We start from the raw sequence: 22,387 nt of genomic DNA, 5'->3' as shown, positions 1-22,387 counted from the left end.
TCAACGAGGGTTCCCTTCTTGGGAACTATAATAGACTCCTTAGAAATGAGGATTTTTCTGACAGAAGCCAGAAAAACAAAACTGCTAGACTCTTGTCGGATACTTCATTCCGTTCCTCTTCCTTCCATAGCGCAGGGCATGGAAGTGATAGGTTTGATGGTAGCGGCACTGGACATAGTTCCTTTTGTGCGCATTCATCTAAGACCATTACAACTGTTCATGCTCAGTCAGTGGAATGGGGACTATTCAGACTTGTCTCCGAAGATACAAGTAAATCAGAGGACCAGAGACTCATTCCGTTGGTGGCTGTCCCTGGACAACCTGTCACAAGGGATGACCTTCTGCAGACCAGAGTGGGTCATTGTCACGACCGACGCCAGTCTGATGGGCTGGGGCGCGGTCTGGGGATCCCTGAAAGCTCAGGGTCTTTGGTCTCGGGTAGACTCTCTTCTACCGATAAATATTCTGGAACTGAGAGCGATATTCAATGCTCTCAAAGCTTGGCCTCAGCTAGCGAGGGCCAAGTTCATACATCAACCATCAGGGGGGAACAAGGAGTTCCCTAGCGATGGAAGAAGTGACCAAAATCATTCTATGGGCGGAGTCTCACTCCTGCCACCTGTCTGCTATCCACATCCCAGGAGTGGAAAATTGGGAAGCGGATTTTCTGAGTCGTCAGACATTGCATCCGGGGGAGTGGGAACTCCATCCGGAAATCTTTGCCCAAGTCACTCAACCGTGGGGCATTCCAGACATGGATCTGATGACCTCTCGTCAGAACTTTAGAGTTCCTTACTACGGGTACAGATCCAGGGATCCCAAGGCGGCTCTAGTGGATGCACTAGTAGCACCTTGGACCTTCAAACTAGCTTATGTGTTCCCGCCGTTTCCTCTCATCCCCAGGCTGGTAGCCAGGATCAATCAGGAGAGGGCGTCGGTGATTTTGATAGCTCCTGCGTGGCCACGCAGGACTTGGTATGCAGATCTGGTGAATACGTCATCGGCTCCACCATGGAAGCTACCTTTGAGACGAGACCTTCTTGTTCTAGGTCCGTTCGACCCACTCCAGCTGACTGCTTGGAGATTGAACGCTTGATCTTATCAAAGCGAGGGTTCTCAGATTCTGTTATTAATACTCTTGTTCAGGCCTGAAAGCCTGTAACCAGAAAAATTACCACATAATTTGGTATATCTGTTGGTGTGAATCTGCAGGATTCCTTTGGGACAAGGTTAAGATTCCTAAGAGTCTATCCTTCCTTCGAGAAGGATTGGAAAAAGGATTATCTGCAAGTTCCTTGATGGGACAGATTTCTGCCTTGTCCGTGTTACTTCACAAAAAGCTGGCAGCTGTGCCAGATGTTCTAGCCTTTGTTCAGGCTCTGGTTAGAATCAAGCCTGTTTACAAAATTTTTGACTCCTACTTGGAGTCTCAACCTAGTTCTTTCAGTTCTTCAGGGGGTTCCGTTTGAACCCTTACATTCCGTTGATATTAAGTTATTATCTTGGAAAGTTTGTTTTTGGTTGCTATTTCTTCTGCTAGAAGAGTTTCAGAATTATCTGCTCTGCAGTGTTCTTCTCCTTATCTGGAGTTCCATGCAGATAAGGTGGTTTTCCGTACTAAACCTGGTTTTCTTCCAAAAGTTGTTTCTAACAAAGACATTAACCAGGAGATAGTTGTACCTTTCTTTGTGTCCTAATCCAGTTTCAAAGAAGGAACGTTTGTTGCACAACTTGAATGTAGTTCGTGCTCTCAAATTTTACTTAGCAGCTACTAAGGATTTCAGACAAACTTTGTCTTTGTTTGTTGTTTATTCTGGTAAACGGAGAGGTCAAAAAGCAACTTCTACCTCTCTCTCCTTCTGGATTAAAAGCATTATCCGATTGGCTTATGAGACTGCCGGACGGCAGCCTCCTGAAAGAATCACAGCTCACTCCACTAGGGCTGTGGCTTCCACATGGGCCTTCAAGAACGAGGCTTCTGTTGATCAGATATGTAGGGCAGCGACTTGGTCTTCACTGCACACTTTTTCCAAATTTTACAAGTTTGATACTTTTGCTTCTTCTGAGGCTATTTTTGGGAGAAGGGTTTTGCAAGCCGTGGTGCCTTCCATTTAGGTGACCTGATTTGCTCCCTCCCTTCATCCGTGTCCTAAAGCTTTGGTATTGGTTCCCACAAGTAAGGATGACGCCGTGGACCGGACACACCTATGTTGGAGAAAACAGAATTTATGTTTACCTGATAAATTTCTTTCTCCAACGGTGTGTCCGGTCCACGGCCCGCCCTGGTTTTTTTAATCAGGTCTGATAATTTATTTTCTTTAACTACAGTCACCACGGTACCATATGGTTTCTCCTATGCAAATATTCCTCCTTAACGTCGGTCGAATGACTGGGGTAGGCGGAGCCTAGGAGGGATCATGTGACCAGCTTTGCTGGGCTCTTTGCCATTTCCTGTTGGGGAGGAGAATATCCCACAAGTAAGGATGACGCCGTGGACCGGACACACCGTTGGAGAAAGAAATTTATCAGGTAAACATAAATTCTGTTTTTCGCTTTTAATGATGATATATATCTTCAAACACAAGGTACAGCAATGGGCACGAGGTTTGCTCCCAGCTATGCTAACTTGTTTATGGGTAAATGGGAACACCATTTCACCCAAGAGCATGAGTTGGGAGCAAACCTCGTGCTGTTCAAAAGATATATCGACGATATTTTAATAGTATGGAAGGGGAGTGAGGAGAGCTTAATAACCTTCTTCCAAGATATGAATCACAATGATCTAAACTTGAAATTCACTTACACAATAAGCAGACAACAAATAACGTTTTTAGATTTGGACATCTTTATAGAACACGGAGAACTAACAACTAAAAACCATTTCAAAACAACGGATGCCAATAACTATATCCCCACACATAGTTGTCACCTGAAAAGGTGGATAAACAACATCCCTAAAGGTCAATTCCTTAGAATTAGACGCAATTGCTCCAAACTTTCTGATTACGATACACAGGTTAAGATCCTAGAGGACAGATTCTTAGAAAAAGGATATGATCAACATATTCTGAAAGATGAAATCATTAAAGTGAGAAATATGGACAGACAAAATATACTCTCAAAAAAACCAAAAGTTGATAACCAAACCAATGAAATCTTAAAAGTACCATTAATAACTAATTATAATTATCATCACAAACATCTAACTAGAATTTTAAACAAACACTGGCATCTGATTAAATCTGATCCAATTTTGGGAAACAGTATCTCCGATCACCCTAGTATTGTGTACAGGAAAGCAAATAACATTAAAAATATTCTTGCACCTAGCGACTTTAAGAAAGCAAACCATAAAACCAAAGAGAAAGATTTGATGGGAAGAAAATTAAGGGGATACTACCCATGCTATAGCTGTAAAGCTTGCCAACATAGCACAAAATGTAAAGATTACAAATCCTTCAATACAGGCAAGACATACAATATCAAAGAGACCATTAGATGCAGTGATAAGGGCATCATATACCTGATTCAGTGCACATGTGGCAAACAATATTTGGGAGAAACCTCCAGAGTTTTACGCACTAGAATTAGGGAACACCTCAATCTCATAAAAAAAGGTGACCAAGAAACTAGGCTGTATGAACACTTCAGGACAGTACACCACAATAACACCAACGACCTTAAATATTGGGGTATTTGCAAGATCGCAAAACCATGGAGAGGAGGAAATTTTGATCAATTACTCCTTAGAAAAGAAGCAGAACTTATTTTTGAATTAAATACATTATTCCCACAAGGACTAAATTCGGAGCTAGATTTAAATCCATTTATTCTAGACTGCTAATCTTACAACTCCCCACCATTCCAACATTGTACACACCAGTACAATAGCCAAATAATAGCCTCAATGGAATTGTATTTCAAACATTAAAACATAATACCTTCCCATATGTACCCTACTATAGATTCAATGATCCTTTTTAAGATTCTTTATACGATTACCTTACCTTTAGAGTCACAGTTCATATAAGACATTTTAGTGAATATAATTGGGATCCACAATTATTATATAAAATACACAGTCATACAATATTTAAAAACTTCTGAACCAATTAGGTCATACATATTTTTGAGACCAAAGACATTTATGGGACCTTTTATCTTACAAGACCAACTATTAAGTACTGACATCTAGGGTTAATAACGGTTTAACAACAATAATGTTGTATAATTTTTAACTCACATATGCTAATACTGATAGAAAAAGAAAAAGTTCTAATGAATAAAGATGTAAGCTTTAATTATATCAGTCCCAATTTTAGATGATCTGTATAATGTATGCATGAACGACGAGTTTGTATTGTGCATATATTTACAGTATATAACTTTGTATACTATTTTTAGGATTCTATTACCAATTTTTAAAGAAACACTACTATGTTTATATTATACTAACTCCATTTATATGTTTTATAGAATATATCAATTGAGTAAAAGGAATTAATTTTTAATATACAGATCTTACATTTTTACACCATAAGAAATCATATATATACACAAAAGCATCTATATACAAACTGCATTAAGAAATAGCTCTATTCAATACAAAAAGAGAACCTAGATAATCCACTTTAAGTAAATCAACCTTTAAGCAAATCCACCTTAAGGAATCAACAATTTATCAATTAACTTATGACCAATCACAGATGAACTACACATTTATAAAGGATCTCAGAACCAGCTTAAACCATCTTGATAAAGCCATTCTATATGGTGAAACGCGTTGATGGACCTAGAAGAACAACTACAAAGTGAAAATATATAATTATCTACAAGGATTGCAAAGGATTCGTTGGGATTATTTGATCCACTTCTAAATACTCTGCGCAGAGTTTTTTCATCGAGACCGGACCTACATTCGACACGCATCCAGCGTTCCTGACGTCACCAGCTGTAGTGAGCCGCGCCGGACACCTGTGCCATACCTTGACGGAGGATTCAGCTCGACTAAAGAGCAGGTAGGCACCATAGAGGTGTAGCGGTCCTGCAGCGTGGTTGTCAGTGGGTTATTCCTAAAAGAAGGTATCAACTTATTTTCACAGAAACTGCCAATTACGGAACTTTCAATATCTCCATACGGGACTTTTAACACCTGTTTACTCCTATAACGGAGCCATAATAATACTTCATCCCTAGGTAGTTTGATATCTACCTCTTTCCCAAACGGAACTTTCACTGTTATAAAAGCCAAGATTCCATAGGTGGATTTACTCTTTCATATAGGGCTACTATCCCAATATAATTTTAGACTGAGCTGCACAAATAGTCAGCTATTTTTAGCTTATTTTTTATGTTTTAGCATAGAGTTTGTTACTATATATGACCGGTCATATTATCACAGTATCAGTAGACAATATTTCATTGTTATTTTAATTAAGATAAATAAATTTTATTTTGATATACATATTGCTTTGATATTTGATTCATTTTAGTTGCTTGGATATTTGATTTAAATCAGTCGCACAGGTAGACTCTGTAACACCTACACTATATTTTTATGCCACACAAAGTGTTTTCATAATATATACCTTCATAATTCATATCTCTAAATATACTAATATATATTTATAGAATATTCATCATCCCCAGAGCTGTTTAGCGCATACACACATCTCTCTTTTTCTTTGTGTCAGTAGTATCCATGTCAGTTTCTGTGTCAGTTTATGTGTCAGTCTCTGTATCAGTATCTGGAGATTTCTGTGTCAGTATCCGTGTCAGTATCCGTGTCAGTATCCATGTCAGTAGTATCTGTGTCAGTAGTATCTGTGTCAGTATCCGTGCCAGTATCCGTGCCAGTATCTGTGTCAGTAGTATCTGTGTCTGTCAGTAGTATCCCTGCAAGTATCTGTGTCAGTATCCATGTCAGTAGTATCTGTGTCAGTAGTATCTGTGTCAGTATCCGTGTCAGTATCTGTTTGGAGATTTATGTGTCAGTATCCATGTCAGTATCTGTGTCAGTATCCATGCAAGTATCTGTGTCAGTATCCATGTCAGTAGTATCTGTGTCAGTATCCATGTCAGTAGTATCTGTGTCAGTAGTATCTGTGTAAGTTTCTGTGTCCATATCTGTATCAGTATCTGGAGATTTCTGTGTCAGTATCCGTGTCAGTATCCGTGTCAGTAGTATCCGTATTTCCAGACAACTTATTTGCATATATTTAAGACTTGCGAATGGTCATAAGTCAGTTTGTTCGCACATATGAAAAGTTGTGACTTTTTTGGCACACAAACTTTCATAAATATGTTGATATAATTTGTGAAGATTTTTTGGTAATAAACGTGAGCATTTTCTTATTCTCACTTTGATAAATTTTGCCCTTAGTTTGATAATACAAGCTGCCATTCATGATCAGTTTACTAATTTCCCTAAGTGTGATGTATCTAGGTGTGTATCTGTGTCAGTATCTGTTTGGAGGTTTCTGTGTCATTATCCGTGTCAGTTTCTGTGTCAGTATCTGTTTGGAGATGTCTGTGTCAGTATCTGGAGATTTCTGTGTCAGTATCAGTATCTTTGTCAGTATCTGTTTGGAGATTTCTGTGTCAGTAGTATCTGTGTCAGTAGTATCTGTGTCAGTAGTGTCTGTGTCAGTAGTATCTGTGTCAGTATACGTGCCAGTATCTGTGTCAGTAGTATCTGTGTCAGTATCCGTGTCAGTATCTGTTTGGAGATTTATGTGTCAGTATCCATGCCAGTATCTGTGTCAGTATCTGTTTGGAGATTTATGTGCCAGTATCCTTGCCAGTATCTGTGTCAGTAGTATCTGTGTCATTAGCATCTGTGTCAGTATCCATGTCAGTATCTGTTTGGAGATTTCTGTGTCAGTATCTGTATCAGTATCTGTGTGGATGTTTCTTTGTCAGTTTCTGTATCAGTATCTGTGTCAGTATCTGTTTGGAGATTTGTGTCAGTATCTGTTTGGAGATTTGTGTCAGTATCCGCACACAATATGTAGCAAGACCCTAGCTTTCACAGACACCTCTGTAACAGGGTATGATGTACCTTTCAGGTACAAGATGCAAGCCTTATTTGGGGAGGTACCTGCAAAGCCCAGAGATACCAATGCCATATTCCTACAAAAACGGTTGCAGGATTCTACTGCCAGAGAGGGAGTGTATGAGATGGGACAAAATGTTCTGGTACTAACACCCATGAGGCAGAACAAGCTACAGGCTACATGGGAGGGTCCCTGCAACATATTAAATCAGCTGGGTAGAGCAAATTGTGTGTCATTTTTAAATGGAGGGCATCCGGATGGCAAAACTGCTATATGCGGTTCGTCTGGCAATGGCGTTATCACCGCAAGTGGAAGATCCCTTTGATACTCAGCTGGAGTGGCTTGTAGCCACATCCCTTTGCGTCTCTTATTTGGGGAAGGTGTCATGAATACCCCATTATTGAGCTGCCAAGGGGTTAAGTCTCTTTAGTTTGTGAGCTAAAAACAGTTGTTTCTTTTTTAAGAACTGTGTGCTGTGTTAGGGAAGCATATGATTTCCATTTGATTTGCCAGAACCCCTAATAAATAGTTTCTAAGTCCCACTTGACTAAATGTTATCATATAGGCATTGGTGCATCCAGGCAGTAAAAGTGTCGGTTTTAGAGACTCAGAGCAGTGCTTCTTCCCAGAAACTGATAAGGCCAATAAAGGCACATGGGTATAATGTATATATGTGTTTAAAACATGACATTAGATGAAGGGAAATATGGCAACCATGTCATATTTTGTATCAAACTGATTCTCACAATGTAAATAAGAGATTGCCTTTTATATATATCTATATGAAAATGAATGTATCTAGCAGAAAATTATAATGTGTTCTCTGATGTCAGCCAAAGGTACTTAATGTTTATTGACTGTTGTAAAAGATAGGGGGTTTCCCAGCCAGCCCCTGCAAAGGGGGTGAGGTCAGGTAACCTGATCTATTGAAAAAATGTATAAGGGTCTTGTGTTTTAACAATGAAAGGATCATTCTTACAAGGGAGGCTGTGACGAATGAGTAAGGACCCATTGCTTCATGCCATATCCCTGGCACAGATATTAAGACTAGTAAAGTATAAAATCTGCTTTTTTCTCCCTTTTTATTTTAAAAAACTGTTTGCTGTGTGTAATTTTACTTGTAACAACTTTTTATCAATAATGCATAATAATTTTTGGCATAATAAATAATTAATTTATTAAGCTTTGGCCTTTGTCTAATATTTGAACCACGTTACTGAAAGAGACTGGTAGTTATAAGACGGTATAGTAGGTTATTTTTTGCTAAATTGTATTCTTAGAGTTAATGTGTAAATCCTGGGGTTTCCTTAAAGGGACACTAGCCAAAAAAAATATTTTGTGATTCAGATAGAGCATGCAATTTTAAGCAACTTTCTAATTTACTCCTATTATCAAATTGTCTTCATTTTCTTGGTATGTTTATTTGAAAAGCAAGAATGTAAGTTTAGATGCCGGCCCATTTTAGGTGACCAACCTGGGTTGTCCTTGCTGATTGGACAGCACCTTTAAACAAGTGCTGTCCATGGTTCTGAACCCACAATTTGCTGGCTCCTTAGCTGAGATGCCTTCTTTTCAAATAAAGATTGCAAGAGAATGAAAAAAAAATTGATAATAGAAGTAAATTAGAAAGTTGCTTACAATTACATGCTCTATCTGAATCATGAAAGAAAAAATTTGGGTTCAGTGTCCCTTTAAGATTTCCCATATCATATAATCTTAAGTGGTGGCAGCTAGATATTATAGTTAGTTTAGTGTGGGTGGCATTAAAGGGGAGTTTTGGGCATTCTTTTTACGTCTAGTACAGACTAGAGAGTGTTGTTAACCCTCGCACCCACTGAACTACGTCACAAGCTTGCCTGGCATGGCTAGATTGTGATCGATTAGTACAGTAGAAGGGTTCTGATAACCCTTTCGGTGCCAAAAAAGTGACTGGCGCAGGGTTGGTTAACCCTGTTTGTCACAAATCATGTGACAACCGATCCAAAAAAGAAACTTCCTTCCTGTCAAATAAGGATTCTCATTCCCCTCTAAGCAGAAATGTCAGGAGATCGCCTTTTTCGCACAGTGATCACCTGCATCCTAGGGGAGACAAGTGAATGCTCCGTTTTATATGCCAACTTCTAACTTTTCAAATGTTATTTCACTTGTCGCTCTAGGTGAACAGGGTAGAGTTAGGGGCTCTATTAGAACCCACCCTCTACTAAATTAGTCAGTGCAGATAATCGCTTTGCATCATATTTTGGGCAAGTAAGCAATAGTTTGTAAGAACAGGCTCGCCTCTTTCAAGAGAAGGGTCTCCTACCTATATAAGTGAAGTTGATATAGGGGCTGTGTAATAGCCTCCGTAAAAAAAACAACTTTCTAATACCCTGACGCAGATGATCCCTGTTTCTAACAAGTGATCACCTGAAGCCTAGGGGGTAAGTTATCTTTCATTTTAAGGTGTAGATTTTCTAGGTTTAGGAGTGTTAAGCTCAATGTATCTAGGGGCCTCTGGCCAAGTGGTCTTCTCCTATGGGGCCTGCATTAACAGAGTGAGTGCTCTGGAACTGGATAAGTGCATATCCTAGGAACTGGAAGTAGCATTTACCTATATAGTAGTGGATGTTGGATTTGTAGCCCACAATAGACATACACTGTTGTCTATATGTATCTTGTGAGTGCCACATGAAGTGATCATTCTGTATAATGGTGTAAAAAGTGATCTTTATCCAAGCAGTACTTGGTGAGTGTCTACACTGGACAATGCATGCTTGTCTTTATATTTACCTTGAGAGCGCCTGTAAAGAGCATCAACTAGTCATATTTCTTAGAACCCTAAAAAAATGAGTGTGCCCAAATGAATGATTTACCTAATAAACAAGGGAGGGTCAGATGAAAATATCTTCAAGAATGTATGTGGCCCAAGGGCTGGTAGGTTGTGACCACTACTTTAGGTCAAGTGGGGGGAAGATAAGGGCTCTTTTAAAACCCCTCCTTCTCAGCTAACAGTTGCTGCAGGCAGTCATCTACATCTTACAAGGTCAAGTGACCACCTCAACCTTTCCAAACCAGGGTCACTTGTCCCATTGTAGGGGGCAGAAATATAAACTCCAGAATATATATCCCACTCAACCATGAAAAACCGATTTCTCCTGCTGCAGACTGCGCTTTCAAATATGGTGTCACATATAGCTTTTATTTGTTTGTATATATTTATGTTTATATTTTTGCATATCTGTATAATCTGCGCATTTGTGTGAATATCTATGTGCATGTGTATATTGCATCATGTGTATACTATGTGTTTCTGTGTCTGTGTACCAACCTACCTAGTGACCTGACAACCTAACAAACTACCTACCTACCGACCTGTTTACTGATCTATAGCTGTACCTGTCTAACTACAGAAATAACTAGTTACAGAAATATTGACCTATAAGTGGGTATCTGTGGATGTGATTGTACGCATACGGTTAATTTATATTTAATACTTTTTTGGGGGTGTAGGGGCAATAAAACAATCCTTGCGCCCAGATTCCAAATACCCCTGGCTAAACTCTGCTTGTTTTCAAACTTTACATATGCAGATATAGATGGTTTCATTAAAGCACCAAGAAACCGAGGTGTTCCTGACTATGGCTTGGTGAAACTGCAGGAAGACCAGGTTTGTTATTTACTAACTTTAGAGTATTAACATCCAGGTGGGGCATACAGCTGAAATTTGAGTTGTTTTTGCTGATTTTATATAAAGGATAATGTCGCTTATAGGTTTTATACCACTGCCCCTTGCACCTAACAATATTTCCCAAGGCCTTTAAATGTCATCCTGGTACCACAAATATCTTGAAATTAAAGCACCTACTGCAAGATTGTTTAAGTGGGGAACTTCCAGCTTTGTTCTTTTAACTATTAACTTTGTTTATCCATAATAACATTACTAAATGAATGTGTAATTATTATCCATAATACCATTACTAAATGAATGTGTAATTATTATCCATAACAACATTACTAAATGAATGTGTAATTATTATCCATAATACCATTACTAAATGAATGTGTAATTATTATCCATAATAACATTACTAAATGAATGTGTAATTATTATCCATAATAACATTACTAAATGCATGTGTAATTATTATCCATAATACCATTACTAAATGAATGTGTAATTATTATCCATAATAACATTACTAAATGCATGTGTAATTATTATCCATAATAACATTACTAAATGCATGTGTAATTATTATCCATAATACCATTACTAAATGGATGTGTAATTATTATCCATAATAACATTACTAAATAATTGTGTAATTATTATCCATAATAACATTACTAAATAATTGTGTGATTATTATCCATAATAACATTACTAAATGGATGTGTAATTATTATCCATAATAACATTACTAAATAATTGTGTAATTATTATCCATAATACCATTACTAAATGAATGTGTAATTATTATCCATAATAACATTACTAAATGCATGTGTAATTATTATCCATAATAACATTACTAAATGCATGTGTAATTATTATCCATAATACCATTACTAAATGGATGTGTAATTATTATCCATAATAACATTACTAAATTAATGTGTAATTATTATCCATAATAACATTACTAAATAATTGTGTAATTATTATCCATAATAACATTACTAAATGAATGTGTAATTATTATCCATAATAACATTACTAAATAATTGTGTAATTATTATCCATAATAACATTACTAAATAATTGTGTGATTATTATCCATAATAACATTACTAAATGAATGTGTAATTATTATCCATAATAACATTACTAAATAATTGTGTGATTATTATCCATTATAACATTACTAAATGAATGTGTAATTATTATCCATAATACCATTACTAAATGAATGTGTAATTATTATCCATAATAACATTAATAAATGCATGTGGAATTATTATCCTTAATAACATTACTAAATAAATGTGTAATTATTATCCATAATAACATTACTAAATAAATGTGTAATTATTATCCATAATAACATTACTAGATAAATGTGTAATTATATGTCAGTTTGTTCATCATATTTCCTGTACACAGTGTGTGACCGAACTCTATGTTAATAGTCTGTATTTAATTACAGAAATATATTGGTAGATGTACATAGAGCAATATTTAAGAAACAAGTTGAACGTTGCCACCATCTCTGGCATTGTACCTTCAGATTTGCAACTATACATTTTGTCTAATAACTTATTTTTATATTGGTTACCACTTTTGGTGTTACATATAACACGATAATAGCAGGAAGGTGATATTGTTCTAGTCTTTTGTTGTATTGATCTGTGTTGGCTAGTGTGTACAGTATTTTGTTGTATTGATCTGTGTTGGCTAGTGTGTACAGTCTTTTGTTGTATTGATCTGTGTTGGCTAGTGTGTACAGTATTTTGTTGTATTGATCTGTGTTGGCTAGTGTGTACAGTCTTTTGTTGTATTGATCTGTGTTGGCTAGTGTGTACAGTCTTTTGTTGTAGTGAACTGTGTTGGGAAGTGTGTACAGTCTTTTGTTGTATTGAACGGTGTTGGCAAGTGTGTACAGCCTTTTGTTGTATTGATCTGTGTTGGCAAATGTGTACAGTCTTTTGTTGTATTGAACTGTGTTGGCTAATGTGTACAGTCTTTTGTTGTATTGAACTGTGTTGGCTAGTGTGCACAGTCTTTTGTTGTATTGAACTGTGTTGGCAAGTGTGTACAGTCTTTTGTTGCATTGAACTGTGTTGGTGTGTACAGTCTTTTGTTGTATTGATCTGTGTTGGCAAGTGTGTACAGTCTTTTCTTTCATGTAATTAGCAAGAGTCCATGAGCTAGTGACGTATGGGATATACATTCCTACCAGGAGGGGCAAAGTTTCCCAAACCTTAAAATGCCTATAAATACACCCCTCACCACACCCACAATTCAGTTTTACAAACTTTGCCTCCGATGGAGGTGGTGAAGTAAGTTTGTGCTAGATTCTACGTTGATATGCGCTCCGCAGCAAGTTGGAGCCCGGTTTTCCTCTCAGCGTGCAGTGAATGTCAGAGGGATGTGAGGAGAGTATTGCCTATTTGAATGCAGTGATCTCCTTCTACGGGGTCTATTTCATAGGTTCTCTGTTATCGGTCGTAGAGATTCATCTCTTACCTCCCTTTTCAGATCGACGATATACTCTTATATATACCATTACCTCTGCTGATTCTCGTTTCAGTACTGGTTTGGCTTTCTACAAACATGTAGATGAGTGTCCTGGGGTAAGTAAATCTTATTTTCTGTGACACTCTAAGCTATGGTTGGGCACTTTGTTTATAAAGTTCTAAATATATGTATTCAAACATTTATTTGCCTTGAATCAGAATGTTCAACATTCCTTATTTTTCAGACAGTCAGTTTCATATTTGGGATAAATGCATTTGTTTCAATCATTTTTTCTTACCTTAAAAAATTTGACTTTTTCCCTGTGGGCTGTTAGGCTCGCGGGGGCAGAAAATGCTTCATTTTATTGCGTCATTCTTGGCGCGGACTTTTTTGGCGCAAAATTTTTTTTCTGTTTCCGGCGTCATACGTGTCGCCGGAAGTTGCGTCATTTTTTGACGTTTTTTGCGTCAAAAATGTCGGCGTTCCGGATGTGGCGTCATTTTTGGCGCCAAAAGCATTTAGGCGCCAAATAATGTGGGCGTCTTTTTTGGCGCTAAAAAATATGGGCGTCACTTTTGTCTCCACATTATTTAAGTCACATTATTTATTGCTTCTGGTTGCTAGAAGCTTGTTCACTGGCATTTTTTTCCCATTCCTGAAACTGTCATTTAAGGAATTTGATCAATTTTGCTTTATATGTTGTTTTTTTCTTTTACATATTGCAAGATGTTCCACGTTGCAACTGAGTCAGAAGATACTTCAGAAAAATCACTGCCCAGTGCTGGAGCTACCAAGCTAAGTGTATCTGCTATAAACTTTTGGTATCTGTTTCTCCAGCTGTTGTTTGTATTGCATGTCATGTCAAACTTATTAATGCAGATAAAATTTCCTTTAGTACTGTTACATTACCTGTTGCTGTTCCGTCAACATCTAATTTTCAGAGTGTTCCTGATAACATAAGAGATTTTATTTTTTAAATCCATTAAGAAGGCTATGTCTGTTATTTCTCCTTCTAGTATACATAAAAGTCTTTTAAAACTTCTCTTTTTTCAGATGAATTTTTAAATGAACATCATCATTCTGATACTGATAATGGTTCTTCTGGTTCAGAGGTTTCTGTCTCAGAGGTTGATGCTGATAAATCTTTGTATTTGTTCAAGATGGAATTTATTCGTTCTTTACTTAAAGAAGTATTATTTGCATTAGAAATAGAGGATTCTGGTCCTCTTGATACTAAATGTAAACGTTTAAATAAGGTTTTTAAATCTCCTGTAGTTATTCCAGAAGTGTTATCTCCCTGATGCTATTTCTGAAGTAATTTCCAGGGAATGGAATAATTTGGGTAATTTATTTACTCCTTCTAGACGTTTAAGCAATTATATCCTGTGCCATCTGACAGATTAGAGTTTTTTGGGACAAAAATCCCTAAGGTTATGGGGCTGTCTCTACTCCTGCTAATGTACTACTATTCCTACGGCAGATAGTACTTCATTTAAGGATCCTTTAGATAGGAAAATTGAATCCTTTCTAAGAAAAGCTTACTTATGTTCAGGTAATCTTCTTAGACCTGCTATATTTTTAGCGGATGTTGCTGCAGCTTCAACTTTTTGGTTAGAAGCTTTAGCGCAACAAGTAACAGATCATAATTTTATAGCATTATTATTATTCTATAACATGCTAATAATTTTATTGGTGATACCATCTTTTGATATCATTAGAGTTGATGTCAGGTATATGTCTCTAGCTATTTTAGCTAGAAAAGCTTTATGGATTAAACTTGGAATGCTGATATGTCTTCTAAGTCAACTTTGCTTTCCCTTTCTTTCCAGGGTAAATAATCATTTTCGTTCCTTTCCTCACAACAAGGAACAAAAGCCTGATCCTTCATCCTCAGGAGCAGTATCAGTTTGGAAACTATTTCCAGTTTGGAATATATCCAAGCCTTATAGAAACCTATAGCCAGCTCCTAAGTACCTATGAAGGCGCGGCCCTTATTCCAGCTCAGCTGGTATGGGGCAGATTACGTTTTCTTCAAAGAAATTTGGATCAATTCCGTTCTCAATCTCTGGTTTCAGAACATTGTTTCAGAAAAGTACAGAATTGGCTTCAAGTTAAGGCCTCCTGCTAAGAGATTTTTTTCTTTCCTGTGTCCCAGTTAACACAGCAAAGGCTCAGCATTTCTGAAATGTGTTTCAGATCTAGAGTTGGCTGGAGTATTTATGCCAGTTCCAGTTCTGGAACAGGGGCTGGGGTTTTATTTTATCTCTTCATTGTACCAAAGAAGGTCAATTCCTTCAGACCAGTTCCGGATCTATCATTATTGAATCGTTATGTTAGGATACCAACATTCAAGATGGTTACTGTAGGACTATCCTGCCTTTTGTTTAGCAAGGGCATTATATGTCTACAATAGATTTACAGGATGTGTATCTGCATATTCCGATTCATCCAGATCACTTTTAGTGTCTGAGATTCTCTTTTTAGACAAGCATTACCAGTTTTTTGGCTCTACCGTTTGGCCTAGCCTCAGTTCCAAGAATTTTTTTCAAAGGTTCTCGGTGCCCTTCTTTCTGTAATCAGAGAACAGGGTTTTGGTATTTCCTTATTTGGACGATATCTTGGTACTTGCTCAGTCTTCTCATTTTCGAAGAATCTCATACGAATCGACTTGTGTTGTTTCTTCAAGTTCATGGTTGGAGGATCAATTTACCAATCAATTCATTGATTCCTCAGACAAGGGTAACCTTTTTAGGTTTCTAGATAGATTCAGTGTCTATGACTCTGTCCTTGTCAGACAAGAGAAGTTTAACATTGATATCAGCTTGTCAAAACCTTCAGTCACAATCATTCCCTTTGGTAGCCTTATGCATGAAAATGTTGGGTCTTAGGACTGCCGCATCAGATGCGATCTCCTTTGCTCGTTTTCACATGCGACCTCTTCAGCTCTGTATGCTGAACCAATGGTGCAGGGATTACTCAAAGATATCTCAATTAATATCTTTAAACCGATTTTACGACACTCTCTGACATGGTGGACAGATCACCATCGTTTAGTTCAGGGGGCTTCTTGTTCTTCCGACCTGGACTATAATCTCAACAGATGCAAGTCTTACAGGTTGGGGAGCTGTGTGGGGGTATCTGACGGCACAAGGGGTTTGGGAATCTCAGGAATAGAGTCTGGAAGACTTATATTTCTTGGTGTCTTTCTCATCATTTTTCTTGGCATTCTTGTAGAATACCGAGAATATTACAGTTTCTTCAGGATGGTTTAGATAAGGGTTTGTCCGCAAGTTCCTTGAAAGGACAAATCTCTGCTCTTTCTGTTCTTTTTCACAGAAAGATTGCTATTCTTCCTGATATTCATTGTTTTGTACAAGCTTTGGTTCGTATAAAGCCTGTCATTAAGTCAATTTCTCCTCCTTGGAGTTTGAATTTGGTTCTGGGGGCTCTTCAAGCTCCTCCATTTGAACCTATGCATTCATTGGACATTAAATTACTTTCTTGGAAAGTTTTGTTCCTTTTGGCCATCTCTTCTGCCAGAAGAGTTTCTGAATTATCTGCTCTTTCTTGTGAGTCTCCTTTTCTGATTTTTCATCAGGATAAGGCGGTGTTGCGAACTTCTTTTGAATTTTTACCTAAGTTGTGAATTCCAACAACATTAGTAGAGACATTGTGGTTCCTTCATTATGTCCTAATCCTAAGAATTCTAAGGAGAAATCGTTGCATTCTTTGGATATTGTTAGAGCTTTGAAATATTATGTTGAAGCTACTAAGTCTTTCCGAAAGACTTCTAGTTTATTTGTTATCTTTTCCGGTTCTAGAAAGGCCAGAAAACTTCTGCCATTTCTTTGGCATCTTGGTTGAAATCTTTAATTCATCTTGCCTATGTTGAGTCGGGTAAAACTCCGCCTCAGAGGATTACAGCTCATTCTACTAGGTCAGTTTCTACTTCCTGGGCGTTTAGGAATGAAGCTTCGGTTGATCAGATCTGCAAAGCGGCAACTTGGTCCTCTTTGCATACTTTTACCAAATTCTACCATTTTGATGTATTTTCTTCTTCTGAAGCAGTTTTTGGTAGAAAAGTACTTCAGGCAGCGGTTTCAGTTTGAATCTTCTGCTTATGTTTTTCATTAAACTTTATTTTGGGTGTGGATTATTTTCAGCAGGAATTGGCTGTCTTTATTTTATCCCTCCCTCTCTAGTGACTCTTGTGTGGAAAGATCCACATCTTGGGTAGTCATTATCCCATACGTCACTAGCTCATGGACTCTTGCTAATTACATGAAAGAAAACACAATTTATGTAAGAACTTACCTGATAAATTCATTTCTTTCATATTAGCAAGAGTCCATGAGGCCCGCCCTTTTTTGTGGTGGTTATGATTTTTTTGTATAAAGCACAATTATTCCAATTCCTTATTTTATATGCTTTCGCACTTTTTTCTTATCACCCCACTTCTTGGCTATTCGTTAAACTGAATTGTGGGTGTGGTGAGGGGTGTATTTATAGGCATTTTAAGGTTTGGGAAACTTTGCCCCTCCTGGTAGGAATGTATATCCCATACGTCACTAGCTCATGGACTCTTGCTAATATGAAAGAAATGAATTTATCAGGTAAGTTCTTACATAAATTATGTTTTGTTGTATTGAACTGTGTTGGCAAGTGTGTACAGTCTTTTGTTGTATTGATCTGTGTTGGCAAGTGTGTACAGTCTTTTGTTGTATTGAACTGTGTTGGCAAGTGTGTACAGTCTTTTGTTGTATTGAACTGTGTTGGCAAGTGTGTACAGTCTTTTGTTGTATTGATCTGTGTTGGCTAGTGTGTACAGTCTTTTGTTGTATTGAACTGTGTTGGCAAGTGTGTACAGTCTTTTGTTGTATTGAATTGTGTTGGCTAGTGTGTACAGTCTGTTGTTGTATTGAACTGTGTTGGCAAGTGTGTACAGTCTTTTGTTGTATTGATCTGTGTTGGCTAGTGTGTACAGTCTTTTGTTGTATTGATCTGTGTTGGCAAGTGTGTACAGTCTTTTGTTGTATAGAACTGTGTTTGCAAGTGTGTACAGTCTTTTGTTGTATTGAACTGTGTTGGTAAGTGTGTACAGTCTTTTGTTGTATTGAACTGTGTTTGCAAGTGTGTACAGTCTTTTGTTGTATTGAACTGTGTTGGCAAGTGTGTACAGTCTTTTGTTGTATTGAACTGTGTTTGCAAGTGTGTACATTCTTTTGTTGTATTGAACTGTGTTGGTAAGTGTGTACAGTCTTTTGTTGTATTGAACTGTGTTGGTAAGTGTGTACAGTCTTTTGTTGTATTGAACTGTGTTTGCAAGTGTGTACAGTCTTTTGTTGTATAGAACTGTGTTTGCAAGTGTGTACAGTATTTTGTTGTATTGATCTGTGTTGGCTAGTGTGTACAGTCTTTTGTTGTATAGAACTGTGTTGGCAAGTGTGTACAGTCTTTTGTTGCTGAAAGTTCAAAGAATAGTCCTAGTAATATCACAAAAAATAAGTAATTTAAGAAAAAGATAAAAGGTCCCAAAAATCCACAGACGATAAGATTAAATGGTGATGAATCCAGAAAATCTTCTCACTACATGGGTACCTAAATTGAAAATGACAGAACACAAAATAGTGCAACCCTATATGCGAATAAATAAAATATTCAGGATAAAAGTACTCACCGGATGGTTCAAACAGCCTATGCGTTTCGACCTATAATGCATTGAACTGTGTTGGCGAGTGTGTAAAGTCTTTTGTTGTATTGAACTGTGTTGGCTAGTGTGTACAGTCTTTTTGTTGTATTAAACTGTGTTGGTAAGTGTGTACAGTCTTTTTTGTTGTATTCATCTGTGTTGGCAAGTGTGTACAGTCTTTTGTTGTATTGATATGTGTTGCCAAGTGTGTACAGTTTTTTGTTGTATTGATCTGTGTTGGCTAGTGTGTACAGTCTTTTGTTGTATTGAACTTTGTTGGCAAGTGTGTACAGTTTTTTGTTGTATTGAACTGTGTTGGCTAGTGTGTACAGTCTTTTGTTGTATTGAACTGTGTTGGCAAGTGTGTACAGTCTTTTGTTGTATTGATCTGTGTTGGCTAGTGTGTACAGTCTTTTGTTGTATTGATATGTGTTGCCAAGTGTGTACAGTTTTTTGTTGTATTGATCTGTGTTGGCTAGTGTGTACAGTCTTTTGTTGTATTGAACTTTGTTGGCAAGTGTGTACAGTTTTTTGTTGTATTGAACTGTGTTGGCTAGTGTGTACAGTCTTTTGTTGTATTGAACTGTGTTGGCAAGTGTGTACAGTCTTTTGTTGTATTGATCTGTGTTGGCTAGTGTGTACAGTCTTTTGTTGTATTGATATGTGTTGCCAAGTGTGTACAGTTTTTTGTTGTATTGATCTGTGTTGGCTAGTGTGCACAGTCTTTTGTTGTATTGATCTGTGTTGGCTAGTGTGTACAGTCTTTTGTTGTATTGAACTGTGTTGGCTAGTGTGTACAGTCTTTTGTTGTATTGAACTGTGTTGGCTAGTGTGTACAGTCTTTTGTTGTATTGAACTGTGTTGGTAAGTGTGTACAGTATTTTGTTGTATTGATCTGTGTTGGCTAGTGTGTACAGTTTTTTGTTGTATTGAACTGTGTTGGCAAGTGTGTACAGTCTTTTGTTGTATTGAACTGTGTTGGCAAGTGTGTACAGTCTTTTGTTGTATTGAACTGTGTTGGCAAGTGTGTGCAGTCTTTTGTTGTATTAATATGTGTTGCCAAGTGTGTACAGTTTTTTGTTGTATTGATCTGTGTTGGCTAGTGTGTACAGTCTTTTGTTGTATTGATATGTGTTGCCAAGTGTGTACAGTTTTTTGTTGTATTGATCTGTGTTGGCTAGTGTGCACAGTCTTTTGTTGTATTGATCTGTGTTGGCTAGTGTGTACAGTTTTTTGTTTTATTGAACTGTGTTGGCAAGTGTGTACAGTCTTTTGTTGTATTGAACTGTGTTGGCAAGTGTGTACAGTCTTTTGTTGTATTGAACTGTGTTGGCAAGTGTGTACATTCTTTTGTTGTATTGATCTGTGTTGGCAAGTGTGTACAGTCTTTTGTTGTATTGAACTGTGTTGGCAAGTGTGTACAGTCTTTTGTTGTATTGATCTGTGTTGGCTAGTGTGTACAGTTTTTGTTGTATTGAACTGTGTTGGCAAGTGTGTACAGTCTTTTGTTGTATAGAACTGTGTTGGCAAGTGTGTACAGTCTTTTGTTGTATTGAACTGTGTTGGCAAGTGTGTACAGTCTTTTGTTGTATTGAACTGTGTTGGCAAGTGTGTACAGTCTTTTGTTGTATTGATCTGTTTTGGCTAGTGTGTACAGTCTTTTGTTGTATAGAACTGTGTTGGCAAGTGTGTACAGTCTTTTGTTGTATAGAACTGTGTTGGCAAGTGTGTACAGTCTTTTGTTGTATTGAACTGTGTTGGCAAGTGTGTACAGTCTTTTGTTGTATTGAACTGTGTTGGCTAGTGTGTACAGTCTTTTGACTATTTTGGCCTTTAGAAGTTCCCCTTTATTATACAAATCGTAACTATGTGTATGACTTTATGTACCAGGATGTAGAGCGTGCTGGTATACCAAAACCACCCCTAAAACACCCCTGTGCCAATTGGAGTGTAAAGAAATGGAATAGAAAACACAAATAAGGGGAATCCCTTAAACTAAGGGTAAATGGTATATTGTGTCTAACAAGGTTTATTACAACTGCAGTACATCAACCTATACATAAAAACAAAAAATAATAAAAAAAATAAGAGCTCAAATATGAAATGTTCTAATCTAAGGTACCTCTGGTATACCAGGATATGAGTGATATCGTGTCAGTCATGAAAGTTCAAAGAATAGTCCTAGTAATATCACAAAAAAGTCATTTGAGAAAAAGATAAAAGGTCCCAAAAATCCACAGACTGTAAGATTAAATGGTGATGAATCCAGAAAATCTTCTCACTACATGGGTACCGAAATGGAAAATGACAAAACACAAAATAATGCAACCCTATATGCGAATACATAAAATATTGAGGATAAAAGTACTCACCGGATAGTTCAAACAGCCTATGCGTTTCGACCTATAATGGTCTCTTTTCAAGGCTCTGTTTGACCATCTGGTGGTGCCTTTAAATATCCCCTGTCTCGTAATCAGTCCCTATTCTTTTGGTGCCAAAATGTGGAAAATGCCATAGCACTTCCGGTTCCGGTCGGAGTCTAATGACGTCACATCCAGTCCGCGGGAAAAACCATCACTTCTGGTGTGACGTATATTAACGTCACTTCGGGTCTGCCATCTTATTAAAGGGACAGTCTAGTCAAAATTAAACTTTCATTATTCAGATAGGACATGTAATTTTAATCAACTTTCCAATTAACTTTTATCATCAAATTTGCTTTTTTCTCTTGGTATTCAAAGTTGAAACTAAACCTAGACAAACTCATATGCTAATTTCTATGCCTTTGAGGGCTGCCTCTTATCACATACTTTTTAAATTTATTTTCAACACAAAGAGACTGAAAGTACACGTGGGCCATATAGATAACACTGTGTTCAGGTACAGAAATTTATTAAAGATTTAGCGCAACACAATGCTAAATGCAAGACAATAAACAGACACAGTCATGTGATCAGGGGGCTGGAAGAAGGTTCTTAGATACAAGGTAATCACACAGATAAATAGTATATTAATATAACTGAGATAAGGAGCAGTCTGCAGAAGCTTAGATACAAGGTAATCACAGAGGTAAAAAGTATATTAATATAACTGTGTTGGTTATGCAAAACTGGGGAATGGGTAATAAAGGGATTATCTATCTTTTTAAACAATAAAAATTATATTGTAGACTGTCCCTGTAATTTAACAGAATGCATCATGTAGTTCATAATTCCCTACATGCGAGCACACAATCGGCCATATTTGGCAAAGAGTGTACACTCCAATGCATTTATATATATATATATATATATATATATATATATATATATATATATATATATAAAAAATGTTATTTACTATTTGGTGAATAATCTAAGTGGCAATAATATAAGTGAATCCCTACCATAGTATGTTATATAACCCTTAACTATTTGGTGAATAATCTAAATGACAATGATACATTTTGTGAATTCCCTACTGGAATATATATTGTGTAACCCCTAA

General features: G+C 37.0%; 1 protein-coding gene across 1 annotated transcript in view; it reads left to right on the top strand.

Annotated features, from left to right (window-relative positions):
• LOC128659724 (uncharacterized) overlaps positions 1–22,387 on the top strand; it is a 61,408-nt gene that overhangs the window by 27,132 nt on the left and 11,889 nt on the right. The window contains exon 3 of the mRNA XM_053713303.1: positions 10,625–10,701. Coding sequence (XP_053569278.1) covers positions 10,625–10,701 — 77 coding nt within the window. The remainder of the gene's footprint in view (positions 1–10,624; positions 10,702–22,387) is intronic.

Source organism: Bombina bombina, chromosome 5 (genome assembly GCF_027579735.1).
Source record: "Bombina bombina isolate aBomBom1 chromosome 5, aBomBom1.pri, whole genome shotgun sequence".
Classification (NCBI taxonomy): Eukaryota; Metazoa; Chordata; class Amphibia; order Anura; family Bombinatoridae; genus Bombina; species Bombina bombina.
The sequence above is the reverse complement of the archived record's forward strand: the minus strand, read 5'-3'. Positions and strand labels throughout refer to the sequence as shown.